At 36.7% G+C, this 24,778-nt stretch overlaps 1 protein-coding gene across 1 annotated transcript; it reads right to left on the bottom strand.

The window, feature by feature from the left end:
• Positions 1–1,924: 1,924 nt before the first annotated feature.
• Positions 1,925–20,684, bottom strand: LOC142544346 (protein SPIRRIG). The gene is given in 21 exon segments (XM_075651405.1): positions 1,925–2,506; positions 2,509–3,655; positions 4,204–4,350; positions 4,440–4,746; positions 4,878–5,186; positions 6,249–9,314; positions 9,459–11,109; positions 11,239–12,353; positions 12,453–12,555; positions 12,640–13,006; positions 13,008–13,340; positions 13,711–14,885; positions 15,027–15,141; positions 15,486–15,551; positions 15,679–15,870; positions 17,028–17,204; positions 17,845–17,901; positions 18,011–18,146; positions 18,698–18,783; positions 18,898–18,970; positions 20,113–20,684. Coding segments are annotated over 21 exon segments (10,845 nt in total). The 5' UTR covers positions 20,307–20,684; the 3' UTR covers positions 1,925–2,477.
• Positions 20,685–24,778: the final 4,094 nt, after the last annotated feature.

Consider the following 24,778-nt stretch of genomic DNA (forward strand, 5'->3'; position numbering starts at 1 on the left):
CAAATAATGACTATTTAATTTTAATTAATAGGTCTATGCATATATTATGTGTGTATGTGTATATGTATTAGTATATGTACACATATTTTATATTGAGATATAAAAATGTGTATATAAGATAAATATATCATGCATTATCAAAGTTGATTAATACATGATATAATAATAATAATAATAATAATAATAATATCATAATTTTAATTGATGAAAATTAGGAGTCATCAGGACACTAGGATTAGGAATCCTAGTGACATAGAACTTGTGTATTTAAATAAATATGTTATCAAATGTTGATAACATACAAGAGAATTAAAAATACACAACACAAAATTCCTTTCTCCTCTCTCTCAAGTTTCCGCAGACACAGAATTTTGGGAAAAAATATTAGGCCGACGGTAGCTTCCAGCGCCATCGCCCATTAGCGTCGCACCAACTATGAATTTCTGAAATTCGTGTGTCACGATCTCAACGTAGAAATTGTTTGTAATTTCTAGTTCAATCCAGTCAAGGAACAAAGTCTTCGATTGTGGACTTAATTTGACGATCAAAGACGAGAAATATGTTTAAAGTGATATACAAGAAAGACCAACTCCGCTAATTCCAACCTGGTTTGGTGTTCAGCGTTAAATACGCGAAAATAATAATTCTAAACACCCTATAAATATTTAAATTAATGCGACGCCCAAGAAAAATTTCGAACATCAAAGCTAAAAATTTAGAAAACGTCTTAAATGTGAGAAAACGATGTTCCATCTATAATAAATTACTCGTGCTTGTGAAATGATTAGTCTAGATGCCAAGAATCCCATGACAATACAAGAAATTCTCACAAGACTCATGCAGTCGAATTGATCATGCTCGCATCAAACGAGGGATTTTTTTTAAAAAAAAAAAAAGGAAACAAAGAAAATAGAAGCAGTCGAATTTGGGTTCATTCAAATGTAAAGAGTATAAATCCTCACACTTACAAATAATAAAGTGGTCCTGTCCTAACCTTTATTTTCTGGTTTTGTTCCCGAGAAATTCGTAGACTGGATTTTTTACAGAAGTAGCCTAGTATTAATTATGTCTTGGTATGCTAAAAAGCAATAATAAAATAGACATGTACCATAACGACATCTGCCTTAAAAAAAAAGAAAAAAGAAAAGAGAGAAGCACAGAATCGGCCTAAAGAAAAACCCCACAGCCTACACTGTTGACAGTGGCCATTATGAATTATCCAGCAATATTTATGTTTGATATATTTTTAATCTGAATTAAAGATTTGGATTTGAATAAATTAAAGAATAAATAATTTGGAAAAATAATTTATATGGATTCAAAATCCATAACGATTACTAAACAGTGTAGCATAAGATGGTAATGAAAGATCATTCAGATACTGTTCGTTGCATTTGTATTGACTTTTCAAATCCATAACAACAAATACATTTATTTGTTTGGTTAAATATTTTTGACAATGAATTTCAAATTTTCAATCAGTTATTTTTTTAAATCATCATTGTAATATATTTCAAATCCATATATATCAATATTACATTCTTTCAAATCCTTCTCTCGAATGGATAATTCGAACAATGCTAATGCCCTAAGAATGCATCCAAACGTGAGTATTTTTTTCTTAAATGTGAATTATATTCCTCAAATACCTCAATGAACGTAGTCAGAATGATAATTAATTATGATTCGAGAAAAATAAAAAGAGTTGTCGAGGTACTGCATGTGGCATGCTAGTCTGAGTGATAAATGTTGATTTCTCCACGTACAAGGTGCAGAGAGGACTTTTCCTTGAAGGGAATGACCAGTACCACCCAACTAGATTCTGGATTCTATTAAATATGGGTCCATATTAAACGATGACCAGGTCCAAAAATAGATTAATCTATAAGAAAACCAGTCATTGTAGCGAGGACCAGGAAAAAACTGAGGATAAAATGACGTGCCAAGATAATATAAAACAAGAAAACATAGTGGGGATTGGGGAATGACTAATCAATTACACCCTTCGGTTTTAGCATGTAAAGTACCTAACAGATTTCACAACAAAACAATGGAGCAAAATCTAATGCTCAAGTTCATTTGCTCATGAAGCTAACCCAAAATCCCAACAGGGGCAAGTTTTCGGTAAAACCTATATTTCTGCAAACAATTTTCTATACAAACTGTGTACGGAATAAAAAATCACCCTATGTACAACATACATCTTCCGCCCAAAAAGCCAAATCTTTCTGCTGGGAATCAGTCACCAAAATGACAACATATTCACTCACCAATCAGCCCGAGTCCTAGTTGTAAAGCTGAGGGACAAGGGTGATCTTTTTTCTTCTCGGATCTCCCACATGGATCCCTGCAACCCGATTAAAAGCTATATTTTGATCTCATTGTTAGCACGTTGAGGGCATTAATTCCATCTTGTATAGTTTTCTTGGCGAAAAATCTATCCACAAACATCCAATAACCACAAGCACATCCTACAATCACCCCTGGTTCATGGAAGATCTCAGTTCTCATCCGGTAATATCCACGAAAAAAGGTGGCCACCAGAATCTCCACTCAAAAACTGTTTAAGGTCATTAGATATATGAAGGGCAGTAACTGGAAACTTGTGGGACTTCAGTATCTTATGCAGGATCAATCTATACTCGGGTACTTTATCTCCAAGACGAAGCCCTCCCGTTGGATTACTAGGTGGTTTGCTTTGGGAAGACTCCTCGCTTGAGGTGTGAACCATTTTCCACACTTTGACAGCTCCACTTTGGTGACCTGAGACGAACCAGTTAGTGTCCTGCCAATCAGAGAAGTTGCAGCCAGCAACAGATACGATGAAATCTGATGGAAGTTGTGACGTGTTCACAACTGCAAGGCAGTCGCCATTAATTGACCAAACAGCAAGCACGACACCCGCTGCAGTCACAATTTCACCAGTCAGGTCATTCACATACACTGCTGAAATGGGTGAAGGAAACTCCGGAAGTTGCCTGACAAAAACCAACGCACTAAGATCCCATAATATTATTGTGCAATCATCTGACCCACTAACTACCATCATGTAGGGCTGGCTAACACGAATGCAGGTGATTTTACCAGTGTGACCACAAAGTGCCTTTTCCAACTGCAAGTGACGAATTACACGAGGTCCATCTTTTTCGATTCTCCAAACGCAAACCAAACCATCATCTGCCCCAGTAACCAAAACTTGGCCATCAAGGCTCGCACTGACGCACTGGATTTGATTGCCTCCATGAAGATTTTCATGAGTAGAAAGAAGCTTATCTTGGTCATAACTCATAAATCGGAAACTGCGATCGGGAAAACCCCAGGCAACGTACTTGGTATATGTTCTAGGTTTAAGCAAGCTATTTGCACCAGCAACAAGAATTTTATCACCAAAAGTCACAATTTGAGATATAGAAGACGAGCTCTTACGAATTTCATGAGGAACAAGAAGTGTCGAATGCTTCAGTGGATGAGGAACAAGCTTTCTATCAGTCCGTCTTTTAACATGAGGCTTCAAGAAAAGTTGTTTTGGAGTCTGTCCAAAGTGATTAATTTGAGCTAGAATCGATGCTTTCATGGCAGGATCTGTTACTGAATCAATGTCAACACTTCCTTCATAGGTATAGTGGTAGAAAACATTAACAGCTGCCTCAGCTGCCTGTTAAACAGATAAATAATACTTTAACTAAAATTAAAAGATAGTTATGCAAAAAGAATGACTGGAAAACTAGAGAGATGATGCAAGGAAGATAAGTTGACAAATTGAGCTAAACGATGCATTAAAAAAAATACCCAGTACAGGATTCAAATATTTATTCGGCACATAGCCTAAGTAGGAATCAAAATTTCATAGAATTTGGAGTTCCGTAAATAAATTTTTGCGTCTCCTTCCACTCGTTTTCATCCTTACGGAAATGTGATTCGTATTCACTAAGGATAACAAATTTAGTGGAAGGAATAGAAGAAAGAAAAATGCAACAAACTTGAATCTTGGTACCACGGTCTTAGGTGAACTACATTGGAGCATTTTCTTCTTTGTTATTTTCAGGATAATAATAAAGAGGCCCAAAGACAAATGATCGGAAATTAAATGAACCAATAAAAATTTGATCAACAAGAAACAAGTGTAAGGTAGTTAATGAAGTTTAACATCGTTAAAACTAATGTTCATCAGACATCACCCAATGATGGAAAAAAAATACGGACCTTTCCTCTCTGTTTATACCCAAAGATGAGATCTATCCAGTGGTGCAGATTCTCAGAAACATAATCAGATTCCAGTGCTTCTCTGTGCTTCCTAATGAACTCGAAAGTGCTGCCGTTGGCCCATGGAGGCAAGACAACATCACCAACCTATCACCATCTCATATCAAAAAAGAAATGTGAAGGAACAGTTCTGGGAAATAAACAGCAATACCAAGTATTTAAAAACTTTGAGTAACCTTCTCTCCTGATTGTTTTTCTCCCAAGTCAAGATTGAACTTATTTTGCAAGAATTCTGGCATGTAGAAAAACTCTGGAACGAGTTCCTTGACATCTGATGTGTTGCTTTTCCCAGCAGCACTCAACCAGGTTTCTCGTATGCTGTTGAAAAGTCGATCAGCATGGTCAAACTGTCCTCCCTGAAGCTTTTGATTCTCGATACTAAATGGTGGCAGACGTAAGAGGTAGAAGAGAACAATCCCAGCACTGGAATAATGAGAACCATAATGAAATTTGGGAACCTCTGGATCATCCCAGGTCTCATATCTGCAAGATAGAAAAGACAGATCAGATAAAATGATATATTCAGATTTAAAATATAGCAGGGGATGGGGAGGTCAAATGCAACACCAGATGGTAGTAAATGGGTCAATAAGTCTGCCAGAACAGGAGCCAACCTCTTCCTGAACTCTTCTTCGCCTTCCAATGTTTGACAACCCATGGGTCTCTCAAGTTTACGGAACGTTTTTGGATTTAACAAATTCAATTTCTCACTCTCATAATCTGCCAGGACCCAAGGAAACACCGGATACTGTGTGAGATCACTGTATCCTCGACCTGCCAGAGTGTTAAGATGCATAATATACTGAAAATTGCTAATTTCTCCATTTTGCCACCTCTTGGAAAAGGATTTTGCCATAACCTTAAACAAACGGCTGCCTTCATTGTTTTCCTGTTTTGTTGAGCCAGATATTGTTGCATCCAAACTGTCACACAAACAAAATATGAACTCAAAATGTGGTTTCAAGAGAACAGGAAGCCTAAAAGGCAAAGACCGTAGATTGGTGCTGAAGATGAAGAAGCATGATGTGGTCACATCAGAAACATAAGGATATTCTATTAAAACAAAGAAGCCTGTTTTTTATGATACTTTGAAGTCATGAGAACTCTAATCCATACATTCTCTAAAATGATATTAACATCAACAGATGCTGCTCCAGTATTACCCCCTCAAACAAAGATGAATGTTTCATGTATTTCTAGGACTACATCTTGTAACTTAACCAAAATATAGGGAGGTAACAAATACTTCAGAAAAGAGAAGTTTTCTTGTGAACTAAAAAATGCGGAATAGGAACTTAATATTGTGTGACCCAGAATATGTGCTGATAACTCCTAAAGCCGCTAAGTTTAATATGTGCTGATAACTCTTAAAGCCGCTAAGTTTGGCAAAGAAGTCCACCATTATTCATACAAATAAAACTAACCTAGAAGTAGCTGAAATCAAAAACATGTAGACTAAGAAGCAAATACAGTTTTCACGTTCATAACTGTTACATTTCGGCACCATAATATGTTAATTGTTTTATCTGATTGTACCATCGCAAACCAAGGAATGCTATATTAAAGGTAACGAAGTCAGTTTAACTCCTCAAATAAAAACAATCAGAATTTTCATCAGTAGATCACTGAGAAACTAGCCAGTTTAATCTTAGGTGAGAAACAACTACAAAAGTAGTCAATATTAGGATGCACGGATTTTTAAATTAGCTCTGATGAAACCCAAATAACATGTAGAGTAGCAGTAAGATAAAAGGAACAATCTAATTGAGCCAAGATAATCTTAGGCACAGTTGGTTGATGTCCCATTTTTTTATATAATAAGGGTCACTGACTAAAATTGGGAATTAACTATGAAAATAATGATTCGACACATAAATGCTGTGATATGGAAAATTTGAAAAGAATTCACAGCAAAAACAATAGCACAAACACAATTTGAGAAGAAAAAAGATAGATTCCAACTAGACAGTGCTTATGTATCTTACATGCTGTTTCTGGGTAGATTCATGGCCACCAAGTTTCTAAAAACTTCTTCTCTCTCTTTCTTGTGAAAAACCAGTAAATCGTTGCAACCATCCATGCTGAAAATCTCAATAGCAACTGGTCGAAGCTGATAGTCACGCTTCAAAAGCTCATGGACACTGTCAAGCTTCCACATACGCCAATGATGAGGGACATTACCACTGGTGCATACTTTTTCTTTTCCCCAGGCACCGCCATTGTAAGCCCATGCTCTACCCCCAGTAAATGCCTTTACTGTAGCATCCCACGATGAAGTCGACTTGGAATGGGAATCCATACTACAAGACAAATCTTTCTTTACACCCAAAGCCTGATCAATGACAGATATATCATCTTCACTCTCTTTCTCACATATGCACCCAGATTCATCAATATAAAAATTCTCAATGACATAAAGAGATAGTTCTCCAATCAAAAATATACCATCATGTTTATCAAGGCCGACAACTCGCTCACAATTGTACTTGTACTTGATCCTTTCAAGAGGTTCCAAATAAGGTCTGATCAAGTATTCACCATTATCATTTAGATCTTTGCTAGATTTGTCATCTGACACTCTCGCATCATCAATTCTCACTGAAGAAGATCCTAAATCAGACTTCCCTCGAACACTTTCTGCTTTTTGTGTGGATACAGCACTGGACTGCACACCTAATTCAAGAGCCGAATAAAGACTTCCTTCATTTATACTGCTTTCTCGGTCATCATTCCATCCAATCCCAGTAAAAGCTATATCCCGTACATCATCTGATTCTTTGAGAGTTGGTTCATCATACAATTCAGAATCAAAAGATTCATCCTTTGACTTATCAGCTAGAAGGTTAAAGAAGGAATCTGATTCGGTATCAGAGCCATGGTGTTCATCATCAGTTTTCTCCTTTGACAGTTCTCCTTCCCCTAAATCAAACTGTCCATTAAGCACGTTCTGGATAGTATTTATCTTTAATTTACTACGATGAAGTTTTTTGCGCATTCTGTAAGGACCTTCAATGGGACACAGCTGCCATTCAAGCTCCTCTCCCTCCATGGATGACTTACTATACGGAAATATTCCCCGCTCGTGTACAAGCTGTTGGAGATTACTTTGCCACTCACTTTCAGCATGAAGGACCCATCCATACTTATCCTGGCGGATAACTCGTAATTCAGTAGCCATAGCATCGCGTACCAATTCAAGCGCAATTCTCCTTTCAGTCACCTGCTCCCAATGTTTTTGTTCTAATTTTGAGATGTCCTTTATTTTTCTTCCCATTTCTCTCTTACGCCGACTGTCCATGCCCTTTATCCTCACTCCAGGAAACTTTGCAGACCCTGCAATGTACTGCACCCACATAATGATAGCACAATGTTCCAACACTTTATTGACAGTGGACTCAGAACTCTTGAGCCAATCAAAAAATGCAGATAATTTTTCAGTCAAAAGTTTATCAAATCCACCATGCAGAACATCCAAAGATGGCCCTTGATTTGGTTTAGAGACCAAAAACTCTTCAAGGGCAACTCTACGATGAACCAGTAGATACTTGAGAATATCAACCGCTGCATTCTTCGCATTTTGTCTATGATCATAAAGAAGAGATATCAAATTTATACAAAGGCAGCAATTCAGATCAGTATCAAGATTACTGGGACAAAATACTATTCTTCTATGGGCGATCAGCAACTGTAAAACTGTGAAAATATCAATCCCCCCATCTTCCAGTGAAGGGTAAAATAAAGATCTTTTCTTCTGTTCATTCTGCAAACCCAACCGTGAAAAAAGATCATTCTCCCCAATGGTAACCAAGAAAGATGGTAGGAAACAAAACAGTATCATACGATTCACATTCTTGAAGAGTGCCTGTATGTAAGTATCAAGTTGTCTATTTCCTCTCCCGATAGAAAGGAGACCTTTACCGGCAGGAATTGCTTCTTCAATTCGACCATCCTTATTTGCCAACTGCAGCATTGACAACAAAAATTCAAGAGTCTTCAATACGCCAGCAGGCCGAGAAAAAGCTCCCATGTATACACGATCCACTATCATCCAGGAAAGTGAGTCTAAGTTAAGGGACCAACGGCTCTTATCCAACTTCTTCTCATTTTCCTCATCGTCACGTAAGAGACGCCTTTCAAGAAAATTCATCAATCTAGTGAGGCATAATCCCTGAAAAACTAATACAGAATCAGAATCAGCATACAGAGATACACTTTCCAAAATAGTCTCTATTACTGATGCGGCTTTCATCTGCTCAGTCAAAAAATCAGAAAGAACTTCAGCCATAAAGTCTAAAACCGCAGTAGCACCAGCAGAACATGGGCCGCCTCCATAGCCAGAATCATCCACTTCAAGAAGTAGCTTTGAACTTATCGAGAACAATGTGTGTGAGGCATTTTGAGACTGAGTATTAGATGTCAAGTCTGAAGAAGAATCCATTTCATTCACAGACATAAAGGACTCCATAGATGGAGTAGAAGTTGACTTGAATTTTGAATCATTGCGGCTGCCACCACCCAACCAAGATGTCAATGCAAAAACTGGAGATGACAAAGGACTGAGTGGGATCCTGGAATTTGATCTCTCGGACAAAATAGGAGACTCAGGAATAGGGAAAGACGCAGAACTATGTGAATCGTTCTGATGAACATTATCTGATGTGCTTCTCATATCACGAAAATTAAACTCATTACTCCCAGAAGTGTCGTTGGACACCTGGTCAATCGTTTCGACGTCAACATTTCCCAAAGCATCGACATCCTCTTTCATCAGTTTCTCCAATTTGTCCAATTCCTGATGGGTTCCAGTATCATCAACCTCAAGTTTCTCAGTTACCACTTTATTTTGGATGATAGGTGTATCTTCAGAACTAGCGCTAACATGCGCCTGCGGAAAGCTCCCTATGCTAATAGAGGTCTTGGCTGACTGCTCATTTTCTTGAGGCAAGCTAGAAAATGTATTCTGGGAGCTACTAGTATCATCAGAGTCATTCAAATTCTTGTCTTCAGTTTTCGCCGTGAGTTCTTTGGCAATCCTCACAGCTTGGGCAGCCCTGAATATCAGACAGTAACATTTAAATTAGACAAACGAAACATCCCACTTTCATAGACAGCGAGTATCAAAAATTGGAAGTAAGATAAAAAAATCAAAGAGAAATATAAACACTTAAAGGCTAAAAATAACACATGTACCAAACCTGACACATGAAAAATAGAGGTCAACGCAACCCTCAAGAAATTCAGCTCGTCTACAGACAGCTGAAAATGGAGGACACATTTTGGCAAGATCAACCATAAATCTCAGAACTGAAGTAGCCGCAGCGGGTGCTGATGCCTCTCCACCCATCAAACGAGCGGCATAAGTTTTGTGCATCAAAGCTTCGCCTTGGAGCTCTCCAGCTACGTCAACATGTCCATCTACAAGCTCTGCCACAAGCCTAGCACCAGCCTGAGAAAGATTGCCAGTTTGATGTGCAAGCATTGACTGCATAACCAACCGGTCAAATGTTGATTTTGCCATAGCAATAATGGTTTCCAGAAGTTCAACAAATTTTAACTCTCCATAGCTACTGTCACTTGGCATGAGAGCGTGAAAATCGAGCATGCGAACTTCTGGTAATCTTGGATATACAGGCTTTCCAAATATTAGACAAAACTGAATGTAATAGATATCAGGAGAATCATAGAAACTAGGAAGCACCCTCGTTAAACCTTGATACCCTCCACTTGAGCGGAATTTAAGTGCAAATGTAGAAGAAGATGCAAGGCATACACCTAGAAGAGTCATGATCCATCTCATACTCGTCGGATGAACTGCTTCGTCCAGAAAATATGTAATTAATTTAGATGAAACAATTTTATGCCACTGCTCAAGTAACTCTTCTGATTGAATGGTCACCTGGAGATCAATTAGCATCTCTAGCAACATATTTCTCACAATTACATGCTTCCCCATTGATTCTCGAGAAATATGATTATGCGACAATAGCTCAGGTGGATCAAATGTCATAATCACAAACCTTACCACAAGTTCCAATTCAGAAGGTAAAAATCCATCCTCCAAAATTACACCGAGCAACACAACTAATTTTTCTAATACTGCCACTTCAACATCACCTCTCTGCATGGTTACAAGCAAGTGTTGAACAAGGTTAATCCTACGAAGTATTGTAAGGTTATGATTGCGATACCAATGCATTGAGACAAGATGCTCAAGAAAACCGAGTAAAGAAATTTGAACTGGGACTGGAGCTGTAACCCAAAGGGTCCAATCCAATAAGACGTGCTCAACCATATCAGCATTTGACAGAACAATGCAATTAGAAGTCTCGGTTGGTATGTCTGAATTTTCCAGCTCTGAAACATGACTGTATGAATCTTTTGGTGCAGAAAAATCATCCATTTCTCCGTGAGAACCAACAGATGAAAACTCATCACGGAACTTGGACAAACTAAGATCTTCAAAGCTTGATTCACTAATTGTGGCAACAGGTGACAGAGAGCTTGGCACAATTCCAAGTTTTCTAGGTTCGGAGAAAGAAGCCTCGCAGGCAGCAATTTTAAAAAAGATCTCAAGTGCTTTCATGTCAAACAATGACATTCTGCGATGAAGAAATAGAGATAGCAAGTGGTATCCTCTGTACTTCTGCATGTCTCTCACATTCTGTGGATTCTGATGAAGCGCACATGCAAGTAATGTCAACGACATGTGAAGCATGTCCCTTGATTCAGATGCTTCAACCAGTGCAAGGACTACAGCCATGCCGCCAATTGGACGGATTGAGTCGCCGATGATACATTGCTTGCAAACATGGATATCTCCAAAAAGTCTACCGAAACGTGGTATGCCTGGGGAAATCCATATATATGATCTAAGAGTTATTACATCTATAAATTATAAAGCCAAGCAATCGAATAATACTGATTATTAAACAACAACACTTATACAATAGAAATGAAGATAATTAATTCACTCACCCCCAATAGGAGAAGCAGCAGCTGAAAGTGGATCGACTAGATTGAGCATGGATAAAGTTCCAGATGCTCGGAATATTTCTGTGCTTGTTCCATCAAATGCAAATATCAGTTTTTTACCCCATAATTGCAGTGAGAGACTTCGTAACTTTTCAGAATCCCAGACAAATCCACTATGATTCACCTTAGAGACACCTTGCTTGCCAGCACTCTCATACTTCTGCATATTAGAGGTCAAAGGCAGATCGGTGTCTAAAGAATCTAAGATGGCCATACTGCCCCCACCACATGCCTGATTTGGAACAAATTGTAGAAGATTGGTGTCTTGAAAAAGGCCCCTATATCCTCTCCCAAGAATGTACATAAAACATATAGAACCTGGCAATAGCACCTCCTCAAAAAGATAGCATGACCTGAGACTCCATGACATATCACTTATCCTTGCATAAGAACTCGGTGTCCCAATTGTTACCTGCAGAGACTTTCCAGCAGGAGACAGAGAGTATCCAAGTTTCCCAGTGTGTCGTAGCTTACCATTGAGATACACATAAGCGATACTTGCTTGAAATAATCCAGCCAAGGCATTTGGTTTGCTGTGCACAACTGCTAGGTGATGCCACCGGCCTTCCTCCATTTCTAACCCAGTACAAGTCAAGTAGGAGGAGTTACTGGTTGAAAGGGTAAGAACCCCATCATCCTGCAAAAGAAGTTCGGCGTAAAATGTGCTTCCATTATCTACAGCACCAACAGAAAAAATTCGTAGAGTCTGAGATCCAAGTTGTTGCCCATTAGCCATGCTATGCCTTTTAGAATATCCATATTTGGGTGCTTCAGTCTCCCTGGCCTGTGATTTTAACAGATTTCTGTACTGGAACCAACAAACAAAAGAATAACCAGCAGCAGGGGGCCATGACCTTTCCCCTAATGGTACTTGAATGGAAGCATGTCCGATCTTGCTCATGTTAAACTCTACAATGGGGGCAAGAGAAACATCTTCTGAGCCCATACCCTGAGAAAGAATCAATCTTTCCATCATTGAAACAAGAGAAGAGCCGGGACCCGCCAGCCTCATTTGCAAAATATACCTAAGTAAAGTTCTAAGTTCTGATACTGATAGCCTGTCAATAAAGAATTGGATGTCTCGGATCAACAGAGTTAGTTGTTATACAAAGTAATGCAAAAGAATTTCATGGGACTCTCCAATCAAATGCTGTTACCTGTAGGCACCAAGAACTTCCACTATCTTCAGCGCATGAGAAACCAAAGGTAGAGAGCTAGACATGAAAGGTTGTACTTTCTCCAATAGAAGTTCCACACAACCTAGCAACATTGAAGTGAAAAATACTGAGGATGCATTTAAAGTTACAAAAATTACGTACCAGCCATAATTAAACAAGTACGCACCTACAGAACTGAGATTTTCCCAATTGAAAGAACTTCCACGAGCAAGTTTTTCAATGAGATTTAACAATTCTAATTGCACTTTTGGAGTAAAGAGCAGTAAAGCACGTAGGAGTACTCTGACAGCAGCAGCATTATACACACGTTCCTTATCAGGAGCGAAAGGTCCCGATGGTGTGATGAAAAGAAAACTTGATGACTCATTTTCAATGTTACCGGACATTGTTGCAGCTTCGGACACAGGAAATGGTGGAAGCACTACCTCTAGAGCAAGCTCCAGCAACAATTGTATGACTTGGTGTTCACATTCAACGCAAATTATACCAGACTCGGAAAGAAGATCATAAAAGCTATGTGATGACAGAATTACAGTGCAACTTTGATCGATTAATAGCATTTTCACTAACACCAGCTGTCATAACCCGCAGCATGTACGTGAACAGCTTAATTAAAACATTTGTAGAAGTTTGATTGTTTTGTTCTTGGTCATTTTGAAAAGAATGAAGGGTGGTCAATAAAAGAGAAAACCCAGTTGATTCACCAAAAACCCTCTGTGCCGAAACATTAGCCCCTAATATGCGCCACAAGGCTCCAAAAGTATCACATTTTGCATCAATATGAAGGGAATATTGGGATCCCAGAGCGCTTGTAACCATCCCGCTTTTAAGAACTTCAACAATTGCCCCCAATTCTTCTGGATGAGCCTGATTAAAACAGAGGCACTGATAAGTAATGCCTCTAACTTAACTAACTTCATAAGTGATGCATTTAGACATTACTGACTAAGTTCAAAGTTTTCCTTGAAAACTCGGGTAAAATTATGACCTACAACAGATAAAAGAACCTAAGAATGTTCTTCATGTGTAATCCCAACACAACCAAGCCATTCCTGATCTTAATGTGTCACAACCAAGTACATGCCTAGATATTATCCCACCAAATTACAAATCAAAACATAAAACTTAACAAGGGGAAAGAGGGCAAACATTTGAGACTACAACCAATACACTTTCATGTAAACCTAAATTGAACTCAAAGAGAACAGTAAGGTTTTATAGAAAAAAGCACGTTTACCTGTTTGACATCCTCAATAACCAAGCATGACAACAACCGCAGAACACCAGGACGATGTATATCAGATGCCAAAAAAGGCAGCGTGATAGTTACGCCATTAGCAGAGCGAAATGATGCTTGATTGGGTTCTGCTTTCTTCAATAAGTATACCAAACAATCCCAAGCAACTGCTATAGTGGCCTCTATTTCGAACAGTGGGAATTTCCCGGAACCAGATTCCAAGAGTTTTGGAGAAGAAAGAATTGTATCTTTGCTATCCAAGTGCTTCTTGAAGCTGCTAGAATTACTCTTTCTCTCCAAATGATCATGGTCACCAGTGAGCTCCTCGGGGCCAAGTAGAAATCTGTGCTGCTTCAGATCATCTAACAGAACCTCCAGTACACCAACTTCTCTTAGTATTTTCTTGTATTGTTGGTCAAATGATAAAAGTTTTACGAAAAAAGACAGAATCGTGTTCTTTAATTCAGAAGAAATTGGTTGCTGCAGCAAGCAGCAAAGTGAAAGCAACTCTTGCTCAGGAATAATATTCACAACAGTTACTGCATATTCAAGGATTTTCAAGATTATCTCTTGCAGAGATGAAGGAAAACCAGCCATATTGAGAATCAAGAGAGGCACAGTTCTCAACTGTTGGCACAACTTATAGTTTTCAAGATGACTGGAAAAAATTTTAAACATTCTATTTAATACTTCCGCCTGTAATTCTCTACTTTCTGCTTTGATTAAAATGTCCTGCAACATTTGAATAGCTTCTAAATCTTTGACTTTGTCGTTATCCTTCTCCCAAACTTCCTCAGCTATTCGGTCAGAGGATGATGTACGACTTCTGCCATGTCCATTAGGCTTTGTGTGAGAATTTTTTGAAGCTTTTACACCAACCGAATCAGGAGAACCTGAGGGGCCTGTTTGGGCCAAATTAACAATGACATCAAGAAGCCTACAAAGTGTGGGGGAGAGACTGTGTGATGAATCGTTTTCTTCCTTTTCTTCTGGTTTCTTCATCTCCAGCCTGCCAACTGCTTGTGAACCATCCAAAACATGATCATCTTCAGAAAGATATTTGGAACAAGAAGTCTGACCAGCTTGGTTCTTTGACAGTGTCAAAGCAAATTGGACCAAGAATTGATAGCCATGAGCATTATGAATATCCTCCCTGAGTCTTATAACACCAGCCTCTACAGGCAAAGAATGCATACAATCAGTGTCTCTTAAATAAAAAGTAGTAGCCTAATAAGGTATGATAACTAACTAGCTCAATCCATCACATACACAAGTTTATTATAATAAAATTATACATCGCAGAAACTACGACACACCAGGTCTATATGACAATTCAACACATTCAAGAAGCAAATCCACGATGCCCATAGTGTAGGCAGGATCCCCACATTCAGGATTAAAATCCTTAACCGCCATTAAAAGCACTTTTATCTGCACAGAGAAAAATAAGAAGTGTCGAAAATAAAGAACTAAAAGCACTAGAAATAAGTTAGGAAAAAAAATAACCATTAAGACTTGTTCATGAATGTGCATTCACATAATCATTTGAATTTAAAGTTGTTGCTTTTCCCATCTAATATCAATCATAGAAACTAGGAGTGAACATGATTCTCAAAATTAAATCTCTACAAGGTCCAACCACCATAAGGATGCGATATAAATGAGATATTCTTAGAGGTGTCAAAAAGCTGTAAATGTGGAAAAATATCATCTAATCAGCGGAAACAATAGAAATATACTAATGTAGACATATATGCAAGTGCATGTGCACATACCAGATGATGCTTTCGTATATACTTGGATGTGCTGCCATTGTCATTAGCCAAAAGAAGACCAAGAATCTGGATGTCAACAATACAAAGAAAAATTAGATCGTCGATTATGGAATGTAAAATAATGAGCCCATGCCTCGAATCTCGAGTACAGAAATATAGCTACTTACATAGCTGGAAAAATATTTTATAATACCTGCATAGCATGTCTGTGAAGCTGAATGGCATGTAATGGAACAAGACCATGCTTGAATTGAGAAAACACAACTAAGGAACCATTGGCAACCATTTGACACAATAATTGAAGTGAATTATCCTCTATCAGACTTTGAGGAGCTGATGGATGGCTAGCCAGTGCTTTCATGATATGTACAACACTTCCCTCAACCTGATCAAATTCAAACGGTGGTAAAAAATCATAGCAATTGCATATCAAGAGCATCAGCAGATCACATTACCAATATTTAGAAAACCAATGAAATACTATCCTTCATAATGGTCATGGTAGCTACATCAAATGATACAAAAACTACATCATACACTTTTCAAGTAAGCAACCATTCATTCCTCCTACTTTGTATTACCACGCATCAACCAGTAGAATAAATTAAAACGTGCTATGCATGCTTTGGACCCCTTCTGGCACATATGCACCTAACGCTGATACACAAACTTATGACTCGGGATACATTAATGTTTCCAGGAGAATAGAAGTGAAAGAATGATGATAAATACATCCTCATCATAATGCATTCAACTAAGAGCAAAACAAGAAGTAGAGACCACTGCCCCGTGTCAGAAAATAGAAAGATAGAAAATATAAGGGATACATCCTGAACAAAAATACTGATGATATCAGTTATCATACACCATATTCCACCCAAGGTTTAATACCTGCCTCAAATTGGTAAAAGCAATTTACCGAAACAGAAGGTAGCAACACTTCCCTTACAAATTGCTCAGATCACTTTCCATATGATCTACTTGTTGAGCATACATGACATGAGTGGGGCAGCAAAAACATGCTTTAAACCGAGTTCACATATAATACTAATTCAGCTTCAGGTCAATAAATTTTAATTACAGAAAAATATCATAGAGTATCTACCAAAGGAAGTGCATATTTTAAATTTAGCGAGGAAAAAATTGACTATTTGATTGTTTAAGAGTTAAGACGATGTTACAACACAGACAGTTATCACTTCTGCAGTGGCACGGTAATATATACAAAGAAAAAGTAAACTAGGGAACCAGGTGCTTCTAGACGTGCAGTAGCAATTCAGTTTTCACACAAATCACTTTGCCAGACGAACAAAAAATTTATCAAAACAAAGAGGATTTGCAGAGAAAATCAACCTAATTAAAAGATAACTGTCGCTTTGATAAGTTAACCGGCAATTAAGTAAACATACTTGATGAATTAACAGGAAAAGAAAAACTAGGTAAATTAACTGAAGAATTCATAGGACATACTACAAAAAAATAAAAGAAATATAATTATCATTTTAGATAGGTGATAACATCTTTATAAAAAAAATAAGGCACCTCAAGACGGCGGACTGGTCTGTTTTCAGCATCATGAATTTCCTCTGTGAATAGCAACTCGTCATTATTATTCAGTTTCTGCCTCTGACCATCCCCATCAGGAGAAAGGAGAGCATATAAGACATGAATGAGACAGCTTAAAATCCCAGAATCAAGGAACGATTGTTTATCAATTGGCTGTAGAAAAATTACCATCTTGCATCAGTTACCAAAATGATAAAAAGAAATACAAACGGAAAGACACCAAAACAATGAAAAAATGGACATTCACCACCATAGTGTTAGTTTATAAGCAAAAAAAAATATCAACAGGTTGCGTTGTTCTATTACAAATCGCAAAAAACAATTATATATGATAGGATCCAACACATGCTTCGAAACTTCATTTTCATGATAACCGAGAACGTTGGATGTTAGTGGCACAATAACTGGCTTGACCGCAGCCGATTGAAATATAGGATTCCTACAACATCAAATAGGTCCCTAACTAATAACAAAAACCTGAAAGGGTTAAGAATAACTTGTACTTTCATAAGGATTAAAATTACTACATTTGGTTTTTCACCTAGATAGATTCTACCGTAAAGAGTAAAAAAATTTATTCCAAAATCTTCATTGGAAAGGAGGTGAATGAAATGGCAAGGTTGCACAAGGTGCCGCCAAATTATACAGTTTGCTGCCTGAGTTTCAGTCTTATAAAGAACCCAAACTAGAACATACAAAATAATCAAATGTTGGTTATTGTGATAACTCCGACTTGAATATGAGAAAATCCGAAAAGTTTAATTTGCATATTGTCAGCTGATAATGTGCATACCCCAGATACCAGGGCTTCAACAGCACGTAATAGATTTGCACCTGGTCTGATACCATCCTGCAGAAACCTAGGATGTAAGTTGCCGTCAAAATACAACTGTATGATATATATATATATATAGGTTGAGGAAATACACTGATTTTTCACATAAAATTTTTGCAATAACCTTTGTGGTTTCCGAGAAATATAATAAAAGTTTATCAACTTCCAATGCTCTTGCTTTACTGCTGAGCTTCAGCTTTTCAATATCTGTTACAAATGCCCTCCCCACAACAAAAGAAAAAATATGTGTCTCTACTAACCTGAAATAGTTGGTAGTTGGTTCAGATATCAGAAAAAATATTATTGCAACCAGAATCAAATAGCAAATGATTAAAAGTTCTAATGACAATTTGAGTAAATATCTGTCTCGATCTCATAATGTTTCATGAAACAAAACGTATAAAAACACCAGTCCCGAAATTGCAACAGACAAATTTGCTGAGTATCCAACCGACACGGTAATTTAAAATTATCTGAGATATCCAACCACTCCAAGATTGCATGAATTACACACCAATTTGCAAGAAAGAGGTAATAAAAACACACCACTCCCAAAATAGACAAATTTGCTGAGATATCCAACCGACGCAATAATTTAACAGTTCCCACTGTAGGTCACTGATGATAACAAAACCCTGGAAAGGATAGGATATTTAATACACTAAAAATTGAAAAAAAACATTGTCAGAGCATTTAGTCATTATGCAAATTGGTGACAACTAAATTTAGCAAGTTGCACAAGCCTGGACACACAATCTGGTTAAACCCATTTATTTTCTACTTATAAAAGGAAAAATGAGATTCATCTTACATGGTAATCAACTGAGCAACATTTGTGTGCTTCTTCACTAATCTACAGAACATTTCTACAGTCCAATTCAAGGCCTTTTCTTTTTCCTGCAGACATGAAAAAAACTTGTATTATATTGGTTATAGCAGTTTCATAAGGAGGAACTCATTACTAAAAGCGATAAGGATAATAGTGCAATTTTACAACGCATTTTGCAGTACCTTTTCAGAACTAGATGACCGAAACTCTTCCCAATAGCTCTTGAATTGCAATTCCACTTCATGTTTGTCACTGCTATGAATAAATTCAAAATAACAGAAAATCACAGATTGCAAATTGGTTTCAAAAAAGCCAAAACAAGTATATTGTTACACGAAACAGTGACTTGAAGCATCAATAGTATCATAAGTACAATTCCCAAAGCAGGGAAAAAAAACTCTGGCGATGATTATCTTCAAAGACAAAGATCCATAATCTTCTAGAAATCTTTTATCTTGTTTCGATTTTCTCTACAAGGTATTTGTCTTGAACATGTCAAAAGAAACCCACAGTCCGGGTCGCAAATATTGTCATCAAAGACAATGATCCATAATCTTCTCAGAAACTTTGCATCAAGTTTCAAATTTCACTATCGTGTATTTGTATTGAACTCGACAAAAGAAATTAGTGAAACATTTTTTCCAGGAATTCCAATTGACTATACCGAATACAAGGAGTAAAGGCCACTTTTCACTTCTTTTAATTAGGTTAACAAATGCATAAACTTAAAACGAGGTTTTCTTGTCTTATCGATATTCTATAAGATTCTCGTTTGGATAAAGTTGATTAGGAGATGCATAGGAGATGGCCAACTGGCACTTCATCAAACCCATACGGTAGAATATAACACACCAAAGAATCTGCAGTTAAATCTGTTTACTTGGACGCCCAATTTGCCGGAAAATCGAGTATTCAAAGAACATGCCACTTTGTACCCCTTTTAACATCCGTAAGACACTTTTTCTGTTGAAGTGAGTAAAGAAAAATAGGTTTGAGATTAATCTGCTTAATCAAACCTTGACGAATGAAGCAGCAATTGACCTATGCTGATCACAAGTATACTCGTTTTTAGTATTATACTCGCCGCACTCTCACTCATTTCCACAAGTATTCTTGATTTTAGTATTATTATACTCGCCGCACTCTCACTCATTCCAGTAACATAACTAGAGCCTACACTCCAAACTGCACATTAAAGAAATCTCACCAGATGAAGTAAACTCGTTAATCATAGCCTACAATTATCTAACCACCGACAACGGTAGGGGAGTTTTTTCAGCATCGAATGATTTCACCAAGTCCCGGTTCATCAAGTAGTTGGCCAATTAAATTATCTTCCCTGGCCGTAAAGACGTTTCAAAAAGATAAATTTGAAAATTCGAGTAGAAAGATAATACCTTGAGGGCGAATACGAAATGTGTTGGCCGGACGGCAGGATATTGTTGACATTGCTGCTGCTATCTTTGAACGGCGAAGATGATGGAGATGAAGAAGTTGACGAAGGAGCCTGGGAAAGACCGACTTTATCTTTCAAGTCTTTGAGTAATGATGCCCATTTCATCGTTTTCCCCCCACTGGATTTCCCGAACATATATATATATATATAATCAACTAAGTATCGCAATAAACAAATGGCAGAAAGTACATAAAACGCAAACGCTCTCTCATCCGACGAACAAAACAACGCCTTTCCCAAACCCCGGAGATCAGATCCAGAATCCAAATCCAGACCCTCCAGAATTGTTTCTAGACGGATCTCCAGCTCATTCCCCGAACTGTATTTACAAGGAAAAAAAATAAATACAGAAAAATGAAAAGACCAAGATCAAATGTAATCTGTCGGAGTAAAATCAGGGATCGGTAGCAGAAAGATCTGTAAACGAAAAATATTTCCTATCAGCGTGAATTCATCTAATCCGGGCGGAATATCAAAAGAAAGAAAGCGAGAGTCAATCGATATAGTAATCCCCTTGATCAGATGATCTTGACTGGTCAACTTCCTCGGATTTTGCCCTAGAAATTGGGCGTCAGCGTGGAATACAGGGGGAGGCTTTCTCTCTCTTGTTTTCGGATGGCTTCCTTCTTCCTCGTTTCTCGTTCTATATAGTCTTCACATCTCTCTCTCTCATGGAAAAAAAATATTATATATATATATTTATTTATTTATTTATATACGCTCTATATTTCCCTTAGGCACCCACATTGATGCATTAATGAGTGATTATTAACACCCATTAATATTCATGCACCAATGTAGATGCATGAATTATTAATCTTGGCTGCCATGTCAGCCAAGAAATTCATCAGAATGAACGGCATTATTTCGCAAATAGCGACGGTTTTTCGTAAACCGTCGCAAATTGAAAAACGTCGCTACTTACGACGGTTTCTCAAAACTCGTCGCTACTTGCGACGGTTTTTCACAAACCGTTGCTAATTACGGCATGAATATTGAAATTAAGTTATTTTTAAAATAACAATACTATTTATTTTTAATAATATTTGTTGTAAAATTTTAACAAAATTAGAAAGATATTGAATTAATTAAAATTTAAAAAAAATGAGTAAGTGGACAGTGGGACCCATAAATAATGAAAGTTGATATTAAATGAATGTGAGTGTGTGTTAATAATGGGAAAGTGTTAATGTAATGAATATGTGGCTCGTGGACCCCATAATTTTTGAGGAGATGGAAAGTTAATAACACAGATTAATGTGGACGGATGCGGATGCCCTTAAACCTTTCATTGCCATGTCAGCGTGGGATTCACGCCACGTGGCATAAATGCTCTGTCAGCTAATTTATATTTGAAAAAACTTGTGTGAGACGGTCTCACGGGTTGTATTTTGTGAAACGGATACGTAGATTACACGTGAATATTATGTATTACGTGTTAATAAAAGATTCAGGATTATTTATTGACTGCGACATACTAATTGTTGTTTATCATTTAATCCATGATTTATTATATTGAAGTAACTAATCATTAATTAAAGCTTTTATGGGAGTTTCTATGTCATATTTAATTTATTTTATTTTATTTATAACGTTTCTTGATTGTATAGTTTTTTTTTCCCATTTGGAACAGATTCGTTTGGCCAAGTTTGAATCCTGATGGCGTTACGAATTTGAAATTCAAAATTCAAGTCTCTCAAATAATGCACTTGTAGTATTTCTATTGAACAATATGAGATGAGATTCTTCTCTCTTTTTTATTCATCGATAATAATTAGTAACCATGTTTTATTAAAGTTTTGTTTTTTTTATTTACTTGCAGTGTTTGTTCATCGCTTTTGAGCCCGAAATAGTCCAAATCTTGATAATACAAGTTTGTATACAGTAATTTAAAAAACTTTAAATAAGTCTAGTTTTTAATATTGTTTTTATTCAAAAAATAAAAAATTGTTTTGGCATTTAAATAAATGTTGAGAAGTGTTTGTTTTTATATTTAACTTAAAGTAGAAGCAGAAGTTTTTGTGTTTATATGGATGTTGCATTCATATTATAACTTGAACATAAGAAGATAGATGAAACCGTAGCAGACTAGACTTAAAGTTAGATAGATGTTATGTCAGAAAAACTTAATCAGTTTAAGAGAAATAAAATTTGACATTTAATTCTCAGATCTTGTCATCAACATTTCATTAGAACTAGATGAATGATCAGAAACAAACTAGATGAAATCGGATATATTGTAAAAAATAAAGCTAGACTTGTTGTTCAAGGATATACATGAAGAATGTATAGATTTTGATGAATCTTTTGTCCATGTAACAAGACTTGAGGCCAAAAGAATATTTCTTGCATTTGTTACTTATAAATACTTCAAAGTATATCAAATAGATGTCAAATATATTTTTCTTAATGTTTTAATAAATGAAGATGTGTATGTTGAACAATCGTCTGGGTTTGTGAATCATATTAATCCTTACTATGTATTTAAACTTGATAAAGCATTATATGATTTGAAGTAAACTCATTGAGCTTAATATGATATATTGTCTAAGTTATTGCTTGATCGTAACCTTATTATTGGAACTATGGATAAAACCATATTAAGTTCACTAAAGGTGAGCATTATTTATAGGTACAAATCTATGTTGATAACATCATATTCAGTTCCATTAACCCCAAACTTTGTGATAAAAGTTGATGCAAGAGAAGTTCGAATGAGTAAGATGGGATAATTGACTTTCTTCATCGGCTAGACAACGTTATTTTCAACAATTGGGCCAGATACGTTAAAGAATTGCTAAAGAAGTTTGGCATGAAGTTGTGCAGTTGTTGCCACTCCTATTATCTCATCAATCAAGTTAGACAAAGATGGGGGATCTAAGTCAATATAAACATGTATAGAGGTTTGATTGGGTCACTGTTATATCTGACTGCTAGAGGGCCAAACATCGTGCTTGAAATCCTAAACAATCACATTCTTAAATATCCAGAGGGTACTCTTTGTCTAGGTATTTGGTATCCCAAAGACTCTAGCTTTAGTCTAATTGGATATCCAGACTCTGATTATGTAGGTTGTAAAATTGATAGAAAAACATCAGTGGATCGTATCAATTATTTGGAGACAGACTGGTCTCATGGTTCACCGAGAAGCAAACTTCAGTTGCTACCTCTACGGCATAAGCTGAATATCTAGCTGCAGGTAGTTGTTGTACTCAATTACTCTATATTCAACAACAAATCGGACATTATGACATTAACTTCTCTGAATCTCCGATATTTTGTGATTATCAGTGTTATTGCCATCACATACAACCATGTGTTGCATTCTCAGACTAAAAATATTGACATTGGACATCATTGTATCTGAGATCGTGTAATGAATAAGGACATCCAGCTAGAGTACATTTCAATAGATCAACAAGTTTTGGCAATATTCATTACGCTATTATCAAACACTAAATTTTCATATTTTCGCAATGTTTTTGAATTTTTAGATTTAAATTAGTTGCATAAATTTAGGAAGAATAAAATTCAAGATGGTGAAATAGTATATCAAGCTGGTACACAACTTTGATTGCTTCAGCTAGAGTTTTTGGAAACTTGACTTCACCATGTACACTGACTATCTGACCTTCCTAATTTATATAAATCTTTTTTAATTGTCCAATATTTTAATTTATTTTAAATTTAAATTCCATATATATTACATACTCTTTTATTATCGGCATTTTAAATGTCTTTTAAATTTCACGAGGACAAATACAACCCACCAAAAGACAATTTCAAACTTTTCAATTTTTTTCAAAAAAAAGACATTAATATGAAGACATGTAGACTGTTTTTTGAGGCCGTATATATTCTAGATATTGATATCTCATTTTCTTTTTCGAATACTTGAAATTTCCTTGCAAAATAATTTCATTACTTTCCATGCCTCCTAACACTTCAACATATCAACTAAAGTTGTTTTCAACAACTATCTGAAACGACTAGCTACTCCATCAACACTTTGATCGTGGACTTTTAATATGTCCTATCAATGAAGGACAAATCCATGGTGCATATTATCAAAATGTTGGAGACGATCAGACTAAGGAAGTTCTTGGGTTGCAGCATGAAGATGTCTGAGCCAGTTCTCAAGGATTTTTTCTCGTTAGCAAAGGTCAAGCACGGTATGGTTCTGTGTACGGTTTCAAGGCTCAAATCTGAGTATCACACAGAAGATGTTTGTCGAAAAGTTTGATCTACCAACTATTGGACTGACACATGTGCAACCCTTCTAGAGGATAATGTTGCTCATTGGATAATTAAGTTTTCATTTTCTGGCTTTCCACTTTCCTTCACCTGTCTAAAGAAAAATTTGAAGGTGGAATTCCATCTACCCGTCGATCTGGTGAGCGAATCAATTTTGGCCAAGTTAAGAGCTTTTGACTAGGTAGTTTTCGATAAATTTTTGGTGATTGTGTCGATCGCATCAGGATAAAGGCCAACTGGTTAGACATTTTTTCTCTAGTTTAACGGCCATGATAAAGGGAGTCCCTCAACCATATGGATTTGTTGTTCTTTTTGTGCTATCTACTTGAACAACACAAGGTCATTCTAGTGGA

This window comes from Primulina tabacum, chromosome 1 (assembly GCF_025594145.1).
Source record: "Primulina tabacum isolate GXHZ01 chromosome 1, ASM2559414v2, whole genome shotgun sequence".
In the NCBI taxonomy this organism is placed as follows: domain Eukaryota; kingdom Viridiplantae; phylum Streptophyta; class Magnoliopsida; order Lamiales; family Gesneriaceae; genus Primulina; species Primulina tabacum.